Source organism: Rana temporaria, chromosome 4 (genome assembly GCF_905171775.1).
Source record: "Rana temporaria chromosome 4, aRanTem1.1, whole genome shotgun sequence".
Classification (NCBI taxonomy): Eukaryota; Metazoa; Chordata; class Amphibia; order Anura; family Ranidae; genus Rana; species Rana temporaria.
In genome coordinates, this window is record NC_053492.1 from 47,473,248 (window position 1) to 47,487,847 (window position 14,600).

At 43.1% G+C, this 14,600-nt stretch overlaps 1 protein-coding gene across 1 annotated transcript in view; it reads left to right on the forward strand.

The window, feature by feature from the left end:
* LOC120935612 (fibrocystin-like) overlaps positions 1-11,353 on the forward strand; it is a 78,540-nt gene extending 67,187 nt beyond the window's left edge. The window contains exons 15-19 of the mRNA XM_040347661.1: positions 1,217-1,492; positions 1,967-2,056; positions 2,142-2,232; positions 5,374-5,516; positions 11,213-11,353. Of these exons, the coding sequence (XP_040203595.1) occupies positions 1,217-1,492; positions 1,967-2,056; positions 2,142-2,232; positions 5,374-5,516; positions 11,213-11,353 (741 nt within the window). The remainder of the gene's footprint in view (positions 1-1,216; positions 1,493-1,966; positions 2,057-2,141; positions 2,233-5,373; positions 5,517-11,212) is intronic.
* Positions 11,354-14,600: the final 3,247 nt, after the last annotated feature.

Genomic DNA, 14,600 nt, shown 5'->3' on the forward strand with positions numbered 1-14,600 from the left:
TGGTTATGAAAGAATCATGTATAGAGTAACTGGTACATTCTGTAGTAAAAATAAAATATTTTTTTTTGTCAAGCCATTTTTTTTTCTAGTTTTGGACACAGTGGGCAATGATTAGAACTACTGTTTGCTTTTACTGCTAACCTGAGTGGTTTCTGGAAACGCGTCAAAACACTCTACATCAAGATTCTCATTATATTCAATGGTGCCCAATCACACATAAGCATTGTGTTACTCAGGGGCAAAAAAAATATGGGCTAGATTCAGATAGCTCGCCGTAACTTTGTGCGGGCGTAGCGTATCTCAGATACGCTACGCCGCCGTAACTTAGTGAGGCAGGTTCTGTATTCACAAAGAACCTGCGCCCTAAGTTAAGGCGGCGTAGCGTATGTGGCCTGGCGTAAGCCCGCGGAATTCAAATTATCCATGTAGTGGGGCGTGTTGTATGGTAATGAAGGCTGACCCCACGTAATTGACGTTTTTGACTAACGGCGCATGCGCTGTCCGTGAACGTAACCCAGTGCGCATGCTCCAAATTAACCCGCAAAAAGACAATGCTTTCGACGTGAACGTAAATTACGCACAGCCCTATTCGCGAACGACTTACGCAAACGACGTAATCAACGGAAAATTCGACGCTGGCCCGACGTCCATACTTAACATAGGATACGCCTCATATAGCAGGGATAACTTTACGCCGGAAAAAGCCGAACACAAACGACGTAAAAAAATGCGCAAGACGTACGTTTCTAAATCGGCGTATCTACCTAATTTGCATATTCCTCGCGTAAATCGACGGAAGCGCCACCTAGCGGCCAGCGTAAATATGCAACTAAGATACGATGGCTTAAGAGACTTACGCCAGTCGGATCTTAGCCAAATTCCGGCGTATCTTGTTTTCTGAATACAGAAAAAAGATACGCCGGAGCATCCTAGAAGTTACACGGCGTATCAATAGATACGCCAGCGTAACTTCTTTCTGAATCTACCCCTATGTTTTTAGGCTATTTGCTGGATTTTTTCACTGATTTACAATGGAAAATACAGCATTTAGCCACTAGATAACGATACTGCTATGCACATTTTTATAAATAAAACCCATAATGGCCAAGCAGAGTCTCTCTTTCATATGCTCTGTTCAAAATAGGAAAGTGAAAAGTAAAATCTGATTGGTTGCAGTGGATGAGCACTAATATATTGTACATTTATTGTTTTGAAGTTTGAAATTGCTTCCATACCACACGGCATTCCAACATGGACTGACCATTGGGAGCTGGACTGGGACGATCGCTGGAAACAGAAATCCTTAAAAATTGAGCTTTTACGTGGCAAGAAATATTACATAGAGATGTTACAGTATGGCACAGGACCAAAGCCCAGCATGAAAGTTGGCGTTCAGATTCACAACACCTGGCTGAATCCAGAGGTGGTGAACACTTACCAACGAGAGAAGCATCAGATAGTGGCCAAATCTTCCCGCCTTCCGGAAATCCAGGTAAGAAGAGGGCGATCTGTTTATTTATAGCTGAAGTTCAGGGATAGTGTTTACTGCATAGTTACATTGAGCCATCTTGGACCAATGTACGTATACATCTTCCATACCTATGGGATGCCAGTGGGAGTGGAGAATCACTGTAGTAGCCACCGCAACTACAGTGGTCACCACTGTTTTCCAGGTCCTGCACTGAACGGCTGCCCTGATGCATAGTTAACACAAGTGGTCACTTGCTAGGCATGGCTGCCATTTAGAGGTATGCTTGTATATGTCTCAACAAATACAAGGAATTCTCTGTTTAGATGACGTGGAGATTGTGGCGCCCTGTCCCCGTCTTTCCATCTCCTCCAATCAGAGAAGAAAAAATACAAGACATTTTCTGAATGGTGCCTGCGCACAAGACATGGAAGATAGTGATGATCACTGCAGTGGCAGCAATTTATACCAATTATATGTAACTATTTTGTTCTTCAGAGAATGACTTTTTCAGGGGAAGGTCTGGTCCAGTTTTGTTGGGACGGTGTAGCAAGTAAACCAATTCACCTGAACAGCACTGCCAAGCAGGTAAGTATCAGACTGTATCCTATGGAATATTGCAAATCTATTCTTCCATTTTATAAACATAAGAGTTGTCCTTTTGTTTCCACAGATACAGTTGGTCATTGAGGACATGCTGTCAGTCCACTGTGTCACAGATCTGCCCCTAGGAGATATCTTCTACAGTTATGGATTTGAAGAAGGTAAGACATGAATCATAATAATAGAAATACTATGAGACAAACTTCACTAAGGATCATTGGTATTGGAAATAGCCATATTAGAGATAGGAAAATAATAACCCTTCTTAGCAGTGTCTTCATTTCTCGGTCCAGAAATCTGTGAAGAGGTTTGAATTTTTATTGCAGTGTTAGGCCTCATTCACCCTGGTAGCATCCAACCTGCATTTCGAGGATATTTCTAAAGGCAAATAAATGCATACCATCAATCAGGCAATATTGAAACAGTAGTTGGCCAAGGGAACCTAATGTAGCAGATGAAAGACACATCCTGCTTATATCCCTTTGACAGCATAATGCCATCAGCACAGAACTGGGGGAAACCAGTGGCACTCAGATACACCCATCTACTGTCCGTTCAAGTCTGGCCAGAAGTGTTCTTCATAGAAGAATTATGGCCAAAAATCGATACTTCTGACATGGAAACAAGCCTAAGTGACTCAACTATGCAGGAAAACATAGTAACTGGGGTGCAGAAAAATGGCAGCAGGTGCTCTGGACTGATGAGCCAAAATGTGAAATATTTTGGCTTTATCAGTAGGCAGTTTGTTGGCGAAGGGCTGGAGAGCAGTACAATAAGTGTCTTCTGGAAACAGCAAAGCGTGGTGGAGGATCCTTGCAAGTTTAAACCTGCATTTCTGCAAATGGAGATTTGGTTAGGATCAATGGTGTCCTCAAAAATACAGACAGATTCTTATCCATCATAACCTACCACCAGGGAGGTGTGTGATTGGCTCCGAATTTATTCTATAGCAGGACAACAACCCCAAACATACAGTACAGCCAGTGGCCCAGATTCAAGAAGCTATTGCGCCCGCGCAACCATAGGTTGCGTGGCGCAATAGCTGTTTTGCTCCCGCGTAGCGAATGCCCCTGATTCAGGAACATCGCTACGCGGACTGCAGCCTAGGATATGACAGGCATAAGCCTCCTTATGCCTTCATATCTCAGGCTGCATTCTTGCGTTGTCCGCTAGGGGGCGCGGCCATTGTGATCGGCGTATAGTATGCAAATTGCATACTACCACCGATTCACAAAAGTTGCGCGGGCCCTGCACACGCAAGGTACGGAGTTGCTGTAGCAGGGGCAGCCAATGCTAAAGTATAGCCGCCCTTCCAGCTCGTGATATTTAAATTTTATGTCGTTTACGTAAGTGATTCGTGAATGGCGCTGGACGCCATTCACGTTCACTTAGAAGCAAATGACGTCCTTGAAAGTTTCCCGACGGAGCATGCGCTGTTCGCTCGGCGCGGGAGCGCGCCTAATTTAAATGATTCCCGCCCCCGGCGGGATCATTTACATTAGGCGCCCTTACGCCGGGCTATTTAGCATAGCGCCCGCGCAATTTACGGAGCTACTGCTCTGTGAATCGCGGGCATATCAAAATATTTGCGTGGGCGCAGAGCAAAAATCGTTGCCCTTTGCCCACGCAAATATTGCGCGGATCTACCTGAATCTGGCCCAATGTCACTAAGAACTGTCTTCAGAACAAGGAGCCCTGGAAGTGATGGTTTTGTCCCCACAGAGCCCTGATCTCAACACCATGGAGTCTGTTTGGGATTACATGAAGAGACAGAAGGATTTGAGGCAGACTACATCCATAGAAGATCTGTTAATTCTCCAAGATGATTGGAACAACCTACCTGCCAAGTTCCTTCAAAGACTTTGTGCAAGTGTACCTAGAAGAATTGATGCTGTTTTTAAGGCAATGGGTGGTCACACCAAATATTGATTTGGATTTCTCTTCTATTCATTTATTTTCCATTTTGTTAATTGATAGAAATAATTTATTAACACTTCTATTTTTGAAAGCATTCCTAATTTACAGCATTTTTTTCACACCTACCTAAAACTTAAAAAAAAGATATATATATATACACACACACAGTACAGACCAAAAGTTTGGACACACCTTCTCATTCAAAGAGTTTTCTTTATTTTCATGACTATGAAAATTGTAGATTCACACTGAAGGCATCAAAACTAAATATAAAAATAAATAAAATATATTTCATATTCTAGGTTCTTCAAAGTAGCCACCTTTTGCTTTGATTACTGCTTGGCACACTCTTGGCATTCTCTTGATGAGCTTCAAGAGGTAGTCACCTGGCACAGCACCCCATCACTCTCCTTCTTGGTCAAATAGCCCTTACACAGCCTGGAGGTGTGTTTGGGGTCATTGTCCTGTTGAAAAATAAATGATGGTCCAACTAAACGCAAACCGGATGGAATAGCATGCCGCTGCAAGATGCTGTGGTAGCCATGCTGGTTCAGTATGCCTTCAATTTTGATTAAATCCCCAACAGTGTCACCAGCAAAGCACCCCCACACCATCACACCTCCTCCTCCATGCTTCACGGTGGGAACCAGGCATGTAGAGTCCATCCGTTCACCTTTTCTGCGTCACACAAAGACACGGGGGTTGAAACCAAAGATCTCAAGTTTGGACTCATCAGACCAAAGCACATATTTCCACTGGTCTAATGTCCATTCCTTGTGTTCTTTACCCAAACAAGTCTCTTCTGCTTGTTGCCTTTCTTTAGCAGTGGTTTCCTAGCAGATATTATACCATGAAGGCCTGATTCACACAGTCTCCTCTTATCAGTTCTAGAGATGTGTCTGCTGCAAAAGGTGGCTACTTTGAAGGACCTAGAATATGAAATATATTTTCAGTTGTTTCACACTTTTTTGTTATGTATAATTCCACAGTTTTGATGCCTTCAGTGTGAATCTACAATTTTCATAGTCATAAAAATAAAGAAAACTCTTTGAATGAGAAGGTGTGTCCAAAATGTTGGTCTGTACTGTATATGTATATATATATATATATATATATATATATATATATATATATATATATATATATATATATATATATATATATATATATATATATATATATATATATATACTGTATACATTTTAATTTCAGAAAAATGTCCAATAGCAAACTGTTATTACAAATGTTTTCACCATGACACCGCCAATGAGTGCTTCACTCCTTTATTTAATACAAAATGAAGCAGTTTATGAAAAAAATTAAATACAATCAGGAATTAGAATAAATAACGAACCCCCTTTCTCCCTTCCCTGTTCCTATGTTAGATGAGATGAATGAGCCCGGCACAAATGGAGTGAAGGCCGGGTGGACAGAGCCATTTTGTGGGATGTTCAGCATGTTTAAGCCCAGATATATTCTAAAGGCATCTGATTCATTGGAAAAACTGGAGTTAAACAAGTACAGCCATGTAGGTACATGCATACAGTGCAAAATCAATGTACAAGATATGTTGTGACCCATTTAACCAGTTAAACTATTTGTGAATAAAGTGTGCTTTTATAACTACTACACTCAGATTGGCACTGCTCTTTTGTCTTTTATGTTCCTAATATGTTATAGCTCCTCAGCTAGCTGCCTTTCCAGTGTGGATTTACAGTTTTTCACTATCCTTAGGCCTCGTACACACGACCGAGAAACTCGACGGGCGAAACACATCGTTTTGCTCGTCGAGGTTCCTTGTGAAGCCGTCGGAACTCGACAAGCCAAGTTTCTCCATTCTCGTCAAGGAAATAGAGAACTTGCTCTCTTTTTGGCTCGTCGAGTTTCTCGACAGTTTCCTCGATGAAAATGTACACACGACCGGTTTCCTCGGCAAAAAAATATCTCCCAGCAAGTTTCTTGCTGGTTTTTGCCGAGAAACTCGGTCGTGTGTACGAGGCCCTAAGGTTATCACCCAGGACAAATGGACTTTTACTTTGGACTATTTATATCTATTAACCATTTTGGTATTTTATAACGATTTTTTAATATTCTAATAATTTAACTGGTAAACATCATCCCCTTACCATTTCTCTCACTTCCTATCCATGCAATATATTTATCATTGTTTATGGTTAGAAGGTTAACTTGCTTTTACCACTATCCCTGCTTGCGCCTGGGAGTGCCTTGGCGCGACAAACATTGTTGTCTCATCTGGAATATGCAGTTCAGTTTTGGGCACCAGTTCTCAAAAAGGATATCGGAGAACTGGAGAAAGTGCAGAGAAGGGCAACCAAACTGATAAGAGACATAAAGGAGCTCAGCTATGAGGAACGATTAGAGGAACTGAATCTATTCCCTCTTGAGAAGAGGAGATTAAGGGGGATATCAATGGTCCATATAGTGAACTTGGTGTTGATTTATTCACTTTAAGGTCATCACAGAGGACAAGGGGGCACTCTTTACGTCTAGAGGAAAAAGATTTCATCTCCAAATACGAAAAGGTTTCTTCACAGTAAGAGATGTGAAAATGTAGAACAGACTCCCTACAGAGGTGGTTCTGGCAAGCTCAGTAGATTGCTTTTAAAAAGGCCTGGATTCTTTCCTAAATGTACATTATATAATATAATAACTGGGTACTAACATTTATAGGTAAAGTTGATCCGGGGAATATCCGATTGCCTCTCGGGTGATCAAGAAAGATTTTTTCCCCTGCTGTAGCAAATTGGATCATGCTCTGATGGGAGTTTTCACCTTCCTCTGGATCAACTGTGGATATAGGTTTGTGTATCTGGGATTGTATTTTTTATTTGTTTTTGGTTGAACTGGATGAACTTGTGTCTTTTTTCAACCTGACTAACTATGTAACTAAAGGAGAACACAGGGCATTGTCAACCTGCTGCAGGAAGTGCAGCATTATTTGTTTAGGAAAACGGTATACAGAGGCTCATTCACTCTAACCTGTTGCTAAACCAATACGTACTGGTGTACGGTGTGTAAGGTAGTGCAATATGTTGTAGCAACGCTTTGTAGTACTATTATTATTATTTAAGGTACTTGTATATCGTCGTCAATTTAGACAGTGCTTTACATATACATTGTACATTCACATCGGCCTCTACCCTCAAGGAGCTTACAATCTAATAGCCAGATTCATAGAGAGATACGCTGGTGTATCAGTAGATACGCCGTCGTAACTCTGAATCTACCCGTTAATTTAAGCGTATTCTGGAAACCAGAAACGCTTAAATTAGGCTAAGATACGAGCGGCGTAAGTCTCTTACGCTGTCGTATCTTAAAGTGTAATTTTTAGGCTGGCCGCTAGGTGGCGCTTCCGTTAAGTTCGGCGTAGAATATGTAAATGACTAGATACGCCGATTCACAAACGTACGTGTGCCCGTCGCAGCAAAGATACGCCGTTTCTGTAAGATACGCCGCGTAAAGATAAAGCTGCCCCCTAGGAGGCGTAGTCAATGTTAAGTATGGCCGTCGTTCCCGCGTCGAAATTTGAAAATGTTACGTCGTTTGCGTAAGTCGTCTGTGAATGGGGCTGGATGTAATTTACGTTCACGTCGAAACCAATACGTCCTTGCGGCGTACTTTGGAGCAATGCACACTGGGATATGTACACGGACGGCGCATGCGCCGTTCGTAAAAAACGTCAATCACGTCGGGTCACTCCCCATTTGAATTAGGCGCGCTTACGCCGGCCCCATTTACGCTACGCCGCCGTAAGTTAGGAGGCAAGTACTTTGTGAATGCAGTACTTGCCTCTCTGACTTAAGGCGGCGTAGTGTAAATACAATACGCTGCGCCGCCTTGAAGATACGCGCCCCTACCTGAATTCGGCTAGAAGTCCCTAACTCGCATCCATATATACTAGAGCCAATTTAGACAGAAGCCAATTAACCTACCAGCATGTCTTTGGAGTTACTACTTACTTTTTAACTTTTTAAAATCACACATCATTCAACTCTGATGCAGTGAGTTGTGCCGGGTATAAATCCAGACTTGAAGCATTTATATGCAGGGCATCACATTGCACCTCAGTGCAAGGCTCCATTCACACCTATGTAGCTGTGACCACATGCATGCTGAATTCGACTAAAATTAGCATTTCAAAATGGCACCAAAGAAGTGCAATCATGTGTTTTGGTGCAAGATTTGATGAGCACGTTAGTAAGGCCCCTTTCACACGTGCGGACCGCATGTCCGCTTTTTCATCCATCCGTTTGCGGATAAAATCGGGACATACATTGGTCCCAATGAGATTGCGGGTGTCAGCGGATAAATATCCGCTGACACCCGTAATCGTCCGCCTTCGCAAACATCTGATTTTGCAGACGGAAGAAAACCCTATTTTTTTCTTCCGTCTGCAGAGCGGATCGGATGAACACGGACAGACGGTCCGTGTTCATCCGATCCACCCATAGGGGAGAGCGGAGAAAAGACAGGGCGGTCCCTGCACAGTGTGCGGGGACAGCCCTGTTATCCGCCGGCTCAGCGGGGATCTACGGAGTGATCCCCGCTGAGCTTACGGAGGCGGAACATTACTGATCCGCCCCCTGTGAAAGGGGCCTTAGGTGTTTGGTGACACTTTTAAGAATGTATGGCACTGCTGCGCTCTTACAAATGGTAAGCCATTTTTTTGTGCATTGCACATTTGTGCGATGTGGGAACGCACGCAAAATTGCATACAGTCCCACTTCGCACAAATGAGAAAGTAGGCTTCAGCCTCTTTCACACTGGGGCGGGAGGTGCGCTGCTGGTATAGCGCTAAACCATCGGAATTGCGGCGGTATTCGGCCGATAGCGGTGCGGTTTTAACCCCTGCTAGCGGACAAAAAGGGGTTAATACCGCTGGCAATGCGTCTCAGTATTACCGCTACCGTATTGCCGGCAGTGTTACCGCGGTGTCCTATTGTTTTCAATGGGAAGGAAAACACACCGCAGGGCAGGAGTTTTTCGGGCTGTATTTAGGCACTTTTTTTAGCGCTAAACTGCATGAAAAAAAAAATGTTTTCTATGTGCCCCTACATTGAGTCAGTGTTGACCAATGCAGCTCAATAAATATGGTGTGAATGAGCCCTGAGGCCTGATACTAAACTTAGTAAAAATGTATTTTGGGATTACATACACATTCGTTTATGTGGAATACTGCAATAAAAACTCCATGTCTGCCAACTTTCTGAGATGGGAATGAGGGACACCTATCACCAAAAGTATGCAGGTATAGGACACACCCCTTGTTACTCCCCCTTAAAGGAGAATTGTACAAAAAAAATAAGATTGGTTAAACCCACAAGTGCTTTTTTTACCACTACTATTGCTTTATATTGGCTTTTGGAATTTAGAAATGCAGCAATTTAGAAGTCAGATGAAAGGTTTAGCACTGGGAAACACTTTTTGATAGATAAAAAGTGTATTTTATATACACCTAATAGATCAGACCACAATGAGGGACAAATGAGGAGGAATGGGGGACAGAGGGACATTGCTCCAAATCAGGGACAGTCCCTCGAAATCAGGGACAGTTGGGAAGTATGATAACTCAATCAATAAACAGAATTCTTTCACCTAAATTGAAAGAGCCATATTTAAATATAACTTCAGTTACAATGGTTTCTATGTAACCCGACAACATGCTGTCAGCCATTAAGCGTGGCGGATTACGCCCTAACAAAGACTCCACATGAAGCCTCTTAGCAGACCATTGACAAGGCTTGTGCAGGGAAGCACTCTGCTATAGATTTGATTGTTCAGCTCTGTGATCCTGTCAAATGAGCTGGAAAATCCTTACTTTGGTCCTGCCTGGCAGAACAGCAACACTCACACTAGTAAAACAATTGCTGAAAACACCCTTTTTGTAACACTAAAAATACAGATTACTACAGGTGATGACACTGTGGGGTTGATTTGCTAAAACTGGAGAGTGCAAAATCTGTTGCAGCTCTGCATGGTAGCCAATCAGCTTCTAGCTTGTTCAATTAAACACTTAAGGACCAGGATTATTTTTCGAACTTGTTTTTTACAAGTTAAAATAATTTTTTTTTGCAAGAAAATTACTTGGATCCCCCAAACATAATATATATATATATATATATATATATATATATATATATATATATTTTTTTTTTCCAGACACCCTAGAGAATAAAATGGTGGTTGTTGCAATACTTTATGTCACACCATATTTGTGCAGCGGTCTTACAAACTAATTTTTTTGCTTGGTATCTGACATACGCTGCGCCGGTGCAGATCTATGTGGATCTGCCCCTGTGTATATAATATATATATCAGTAACTCAAGCTAAAATTTACACACAGTGCAGTGACTCCTCCTTCTAGCTCCGCCTCCCTGCTTCTCTGTACCAGGAGACTATATTAAAGCGGGGGTTCACCCTGCAGAACAACATTTCAGCATTAAATTCGGCATTGTAGCGCGAGCTACAGTATGCCGGTCTTAATTTTTTTATCCCCGTACTCACTGTTATATCGTACATAGTAGATTCTGACTGCCCGCGGGGAATGGGCGTTCCTTTCAAGAGGGAGGGTGATTGACGGCCGGCTCTGGCACGTCACGCTCCCCGAAGACAGCCGGAGTAGGTCTCGGCTCTTCACGGCGCCTGCGCACAGACTATGCGCAGGCGCCGTGAAGAGCCAAGCCTATTTCGGCTATTTCCGGAGAAGCGTGACGCGCCAGAGCCGGCCGTCAATCACCTTCCGTCTGGATTGGAACGCCCATTCCCCGTGGGCAGTCGGAATCTACTATGTACGATATAACAGTGAGTACGGCGATAAAAAAATTAAGACCGGCATACTGTAGCTCGCGCTACAATGCCGAATTTTAGGCTAGAAGAAAAAAAAATATTTTTATTTTATTTTATAGGGTGAACCCCCGCTTTAAGTTCCAATTAGAGAGAGAGTCTGAAAGCAATCAGCTTATTTACAAGTCCCTTGGTGCTCTGTAATACGTGTTTCATAGGTGCATCCTGTTCCTGTAATAAATGTTAATTGGTTAAACAAAGATTTAATATAAACAGTATAAAAAAACAATTCTACAATTTAAAACAAACTTTAAGCAAACAAATGATTATACAATTGATCTTTCTAGTTTTGCTTCAAATAAGGACATTCTGAATACGTCTGTAGTCTGTATCTCATTTAAATGTGAATCATCTTTCAGGTGTGTTTTGCCTACAAGGGATATTTGAGAGATTATTTGCTGGTCTCCATCACATATAACGCTACTAAGGAGTCACTAAACACAGTAAGAAAGAATTATACTTGCTCCTGGGAATTTCATGAGCGTGATCCTGAAAGGTAAACAATTCCTTTATTTTTTTTAAACAATAGTGTATCTTCATTTACAAAGCCCTGGGAGTTTGTGCAGCACTTACGCAATCATTCAATTCCAGGGCAATATTTCTCAGCTGCCCAGGACCCATGTTTTCCAGCTTTCTGGGTATCTGAACAGTAAAAATTGAGTTTTTCAATAAAAATTGCATTTGTTATTCCTCAATGAATCAGGACAGTGCCGTCCCCTGGCTTTAAAAGAAACCTGTACCAGGAGAAAAATATAGGGTGTCATTGCTGATTTTATCTACTAAAAATGATGGTTGCCTGGCTATTATGGCGATACAGTGGTTTCAGTTTTTTTTTTTCTGAGTTGGAGCAAGTGGATTTTGTGTTTGGAGATAGGTGTTCTGACTTTACTTTAACCAGAGACAGTTAGGCTCCATTCACATCTCCGCGACAAGCAACTCCGCGTACACGGCATATTTTGCCGCGGATAGTGTATCTTTTTTTTTTTTTTCAGATTCTTCCCATTGCTGTCAATGGGCGAACGCCAATGTCGCCTGAAAAAAAGGGTCCGGGACTTTTTTTCAGGCGACAGGCGTACGGCGTCTATGAGATGTGAACCATCTCCATAGACATCAATGGGAATTTCCCCCTCTAGCGGCACAAGCGTCCGGCGTCGGGCGTTTTGTCGCCTAGATGTGAATGGAGCCTTAGGCTCCATTCACACCTAGGCAGACAAATTCGCAGCGTTTTGTCGCTGCAAATCGCGGTACAAATAGTGGCGTTTTGTACCGCGATTTGCGGCGACAAAACACCGGTATTGTCCGCCTAGATGTGCCCCAGATTGACCCCCTCTATGGAGATGGTTCCCATCTCCTAGCCGAACGCCGAAAGCCACCTGAAAAAAAGGTCCGGAACCATCTCCATAGAGGGACATGTGTTTTCATCCCTCTGGTGGCAGCGGCGTAGCACTACAGGCGTTAAAACGCCTAGATGTGAATGGGGGCTTAGGCAACTAGTATTTTCAGAAGGTCAGCAATAGTCACTTGCTTTTCTTTACCTGGAATCATCAACTAAAATGTTTAGCCTTTACCTGCTGGTAATTCGGTACAGCCTTACAACTAAGTGATTATTTACTGGACCCCTAAAAATTATCATTGTTGGGGGGACTGCTTTTGTTTATAAATAGGGATGAGCCGAACAACCCCCCGGTTTGGTTCTCGCCAGAACCTGCGAACGGACAGAAAGTTTGCACAAACTTTAGAACCCCATTAAAGTCTATGGGACTCAAACGTTCTAAATCAAAAGTGCTAATTTTAAGGCCCCATACACACGAGAGAATTTATCCGCGGATACGGTCCAGCGGACTGTTTCCACGGATAAATCCTCTCAAAGATTTCCGCAGATTTCTATGCGATGGAGTGTACTCACCATCGCATTGAAATCCGCGCGGAAATCCTCTGGCGATGACGTGTCGCGCCGTCGCCGCGATTATGACGCGGCGACAGGCGCGACGCTGTCATATAAGGAATTCCACGCATGCGTCAAATCATTACGACGCGTGCGGGGAATCCCTTTGGACGGATGGATCCGGTGAGTCTGTACAGACGAGCGGATCCATCCGTGGGATCGGATTCCAGCGGATAGATATTCTGTGCATGTCGACAAATATCTATCTGCTGAAATTCGGAAATATCCGCAGATAAATATCCGCCGGAGTGTACACACCATAGAATCTATCCGCTGAAACCCATTCGATGGGATTTATCTGCGGATAGATTCTATGGTGTGTACGGGGCCTAAAGGCTAACATGCAAGTTATTGTCCTAAAAAGGGTCTGGGGACCCAGATCCTTCCCCAGGGGACATTTATCAATGCAAAAAAAAGTTTTAAAAACTGCAGTTTTTTTCAGGAGCAGTGATTTTAATGATGCCTAAAGTGAAAAAAAAGTTAAATATCGTACCTGCTGGGTGTCTATAGTATGCCTGTGATTTAAAGTAATTTAAAACTGCTTGCGGCTTTAATGTAATGTCTGGCCCCGGGAATATGGATGGAAATTATTGAGAAAAATGGCATGGGTTCCCCCCAGGCCATTACCAGCCCCTTTGGGTCTTGTATGGATATTAAGGGGAACCCCGCACCCAAATTAAAAAAAGTGGGGCCCCCAGGCCCTATATATTCTGAACAGCAGTATACAGGCGGTGCAAACAAGACAGGGACTTGTATGAGAACACCAGCAATTGTATTCAGGTAAGCTTTAGCTGCACACAGTGCAAAGGACACAGTACACTAAGTGAAAATACTGCAGCTAGCACAATCACCTGCCTGCCTGTCAGTATATTATGAAGAGAATAACAGGAACGGTTCTAGCTAAACTGAATACAGTGTATAAATATATATACAACACCTGGGATGCATATATATCCTCTTCACACTGTAACTGAAGCTAACTGAGGCCCCGTGCACACGTCCGAGGAACTCGACGTGCCAAACACATCAAGTTCCTCGTCGAGTTCAGTGTTGAAGCCGCCGAGGATCTCGGCGGGCCGACTTTCCTCATTGAACAACGAGGAAATAGAGAACATGTTCCTCATCGGCTTCCTCGCTGAAAAGTGTACACACGACCGAGTTTCTCGGCAGAATCCAGCTCCGATCGAGTTTCTGGCTGAATTCTGCCGAGAAACTCGGTCGTGTGTACGGGGCCTGACTCGCCTGCCTGCTCTATCTAACTCAAAATAAATGACACTGTCTCTCTCTCTGTCTTTAACCACCGCCACACCACACTACACAAGGCCGCCACACAGGCGGCCTTATATAGTGTGGGGCGTGTACTAAACCCCCTGAGACATAATTGGCCAAAGCCACCCTGGCCAATCATCAGCCAGCAATGCACTGCGATGCCGCAGTGAATTATGTGCCGTGACACGCCATTTGAATTTGGCGTGAACGGCCCATAGTGTTTGAAATTCGGCGAACGGTCGAACATCCGATGTTCGAGTCGAACATGGGTTTGACTCGAACTCGAAGCTCATCCCTAGATATAAAGCAATTGTGGAAACCCCCGGACCTACATACAGTATATATACATATGCTATATAAACTTAGGCTAATATGGGTTTTCCATATTTCTTCTAAAGGCTTATTTTTTGGAAATTACAAGATAGAACATTTAGACCCACTGGTGAGGCTGTATCATGTTGTTTGTAAGTCATGGGATATATTCTGAATGTCACCGCATTTCTTTGAAGTAGGGTCAAAGCTCTTTTGGCCAT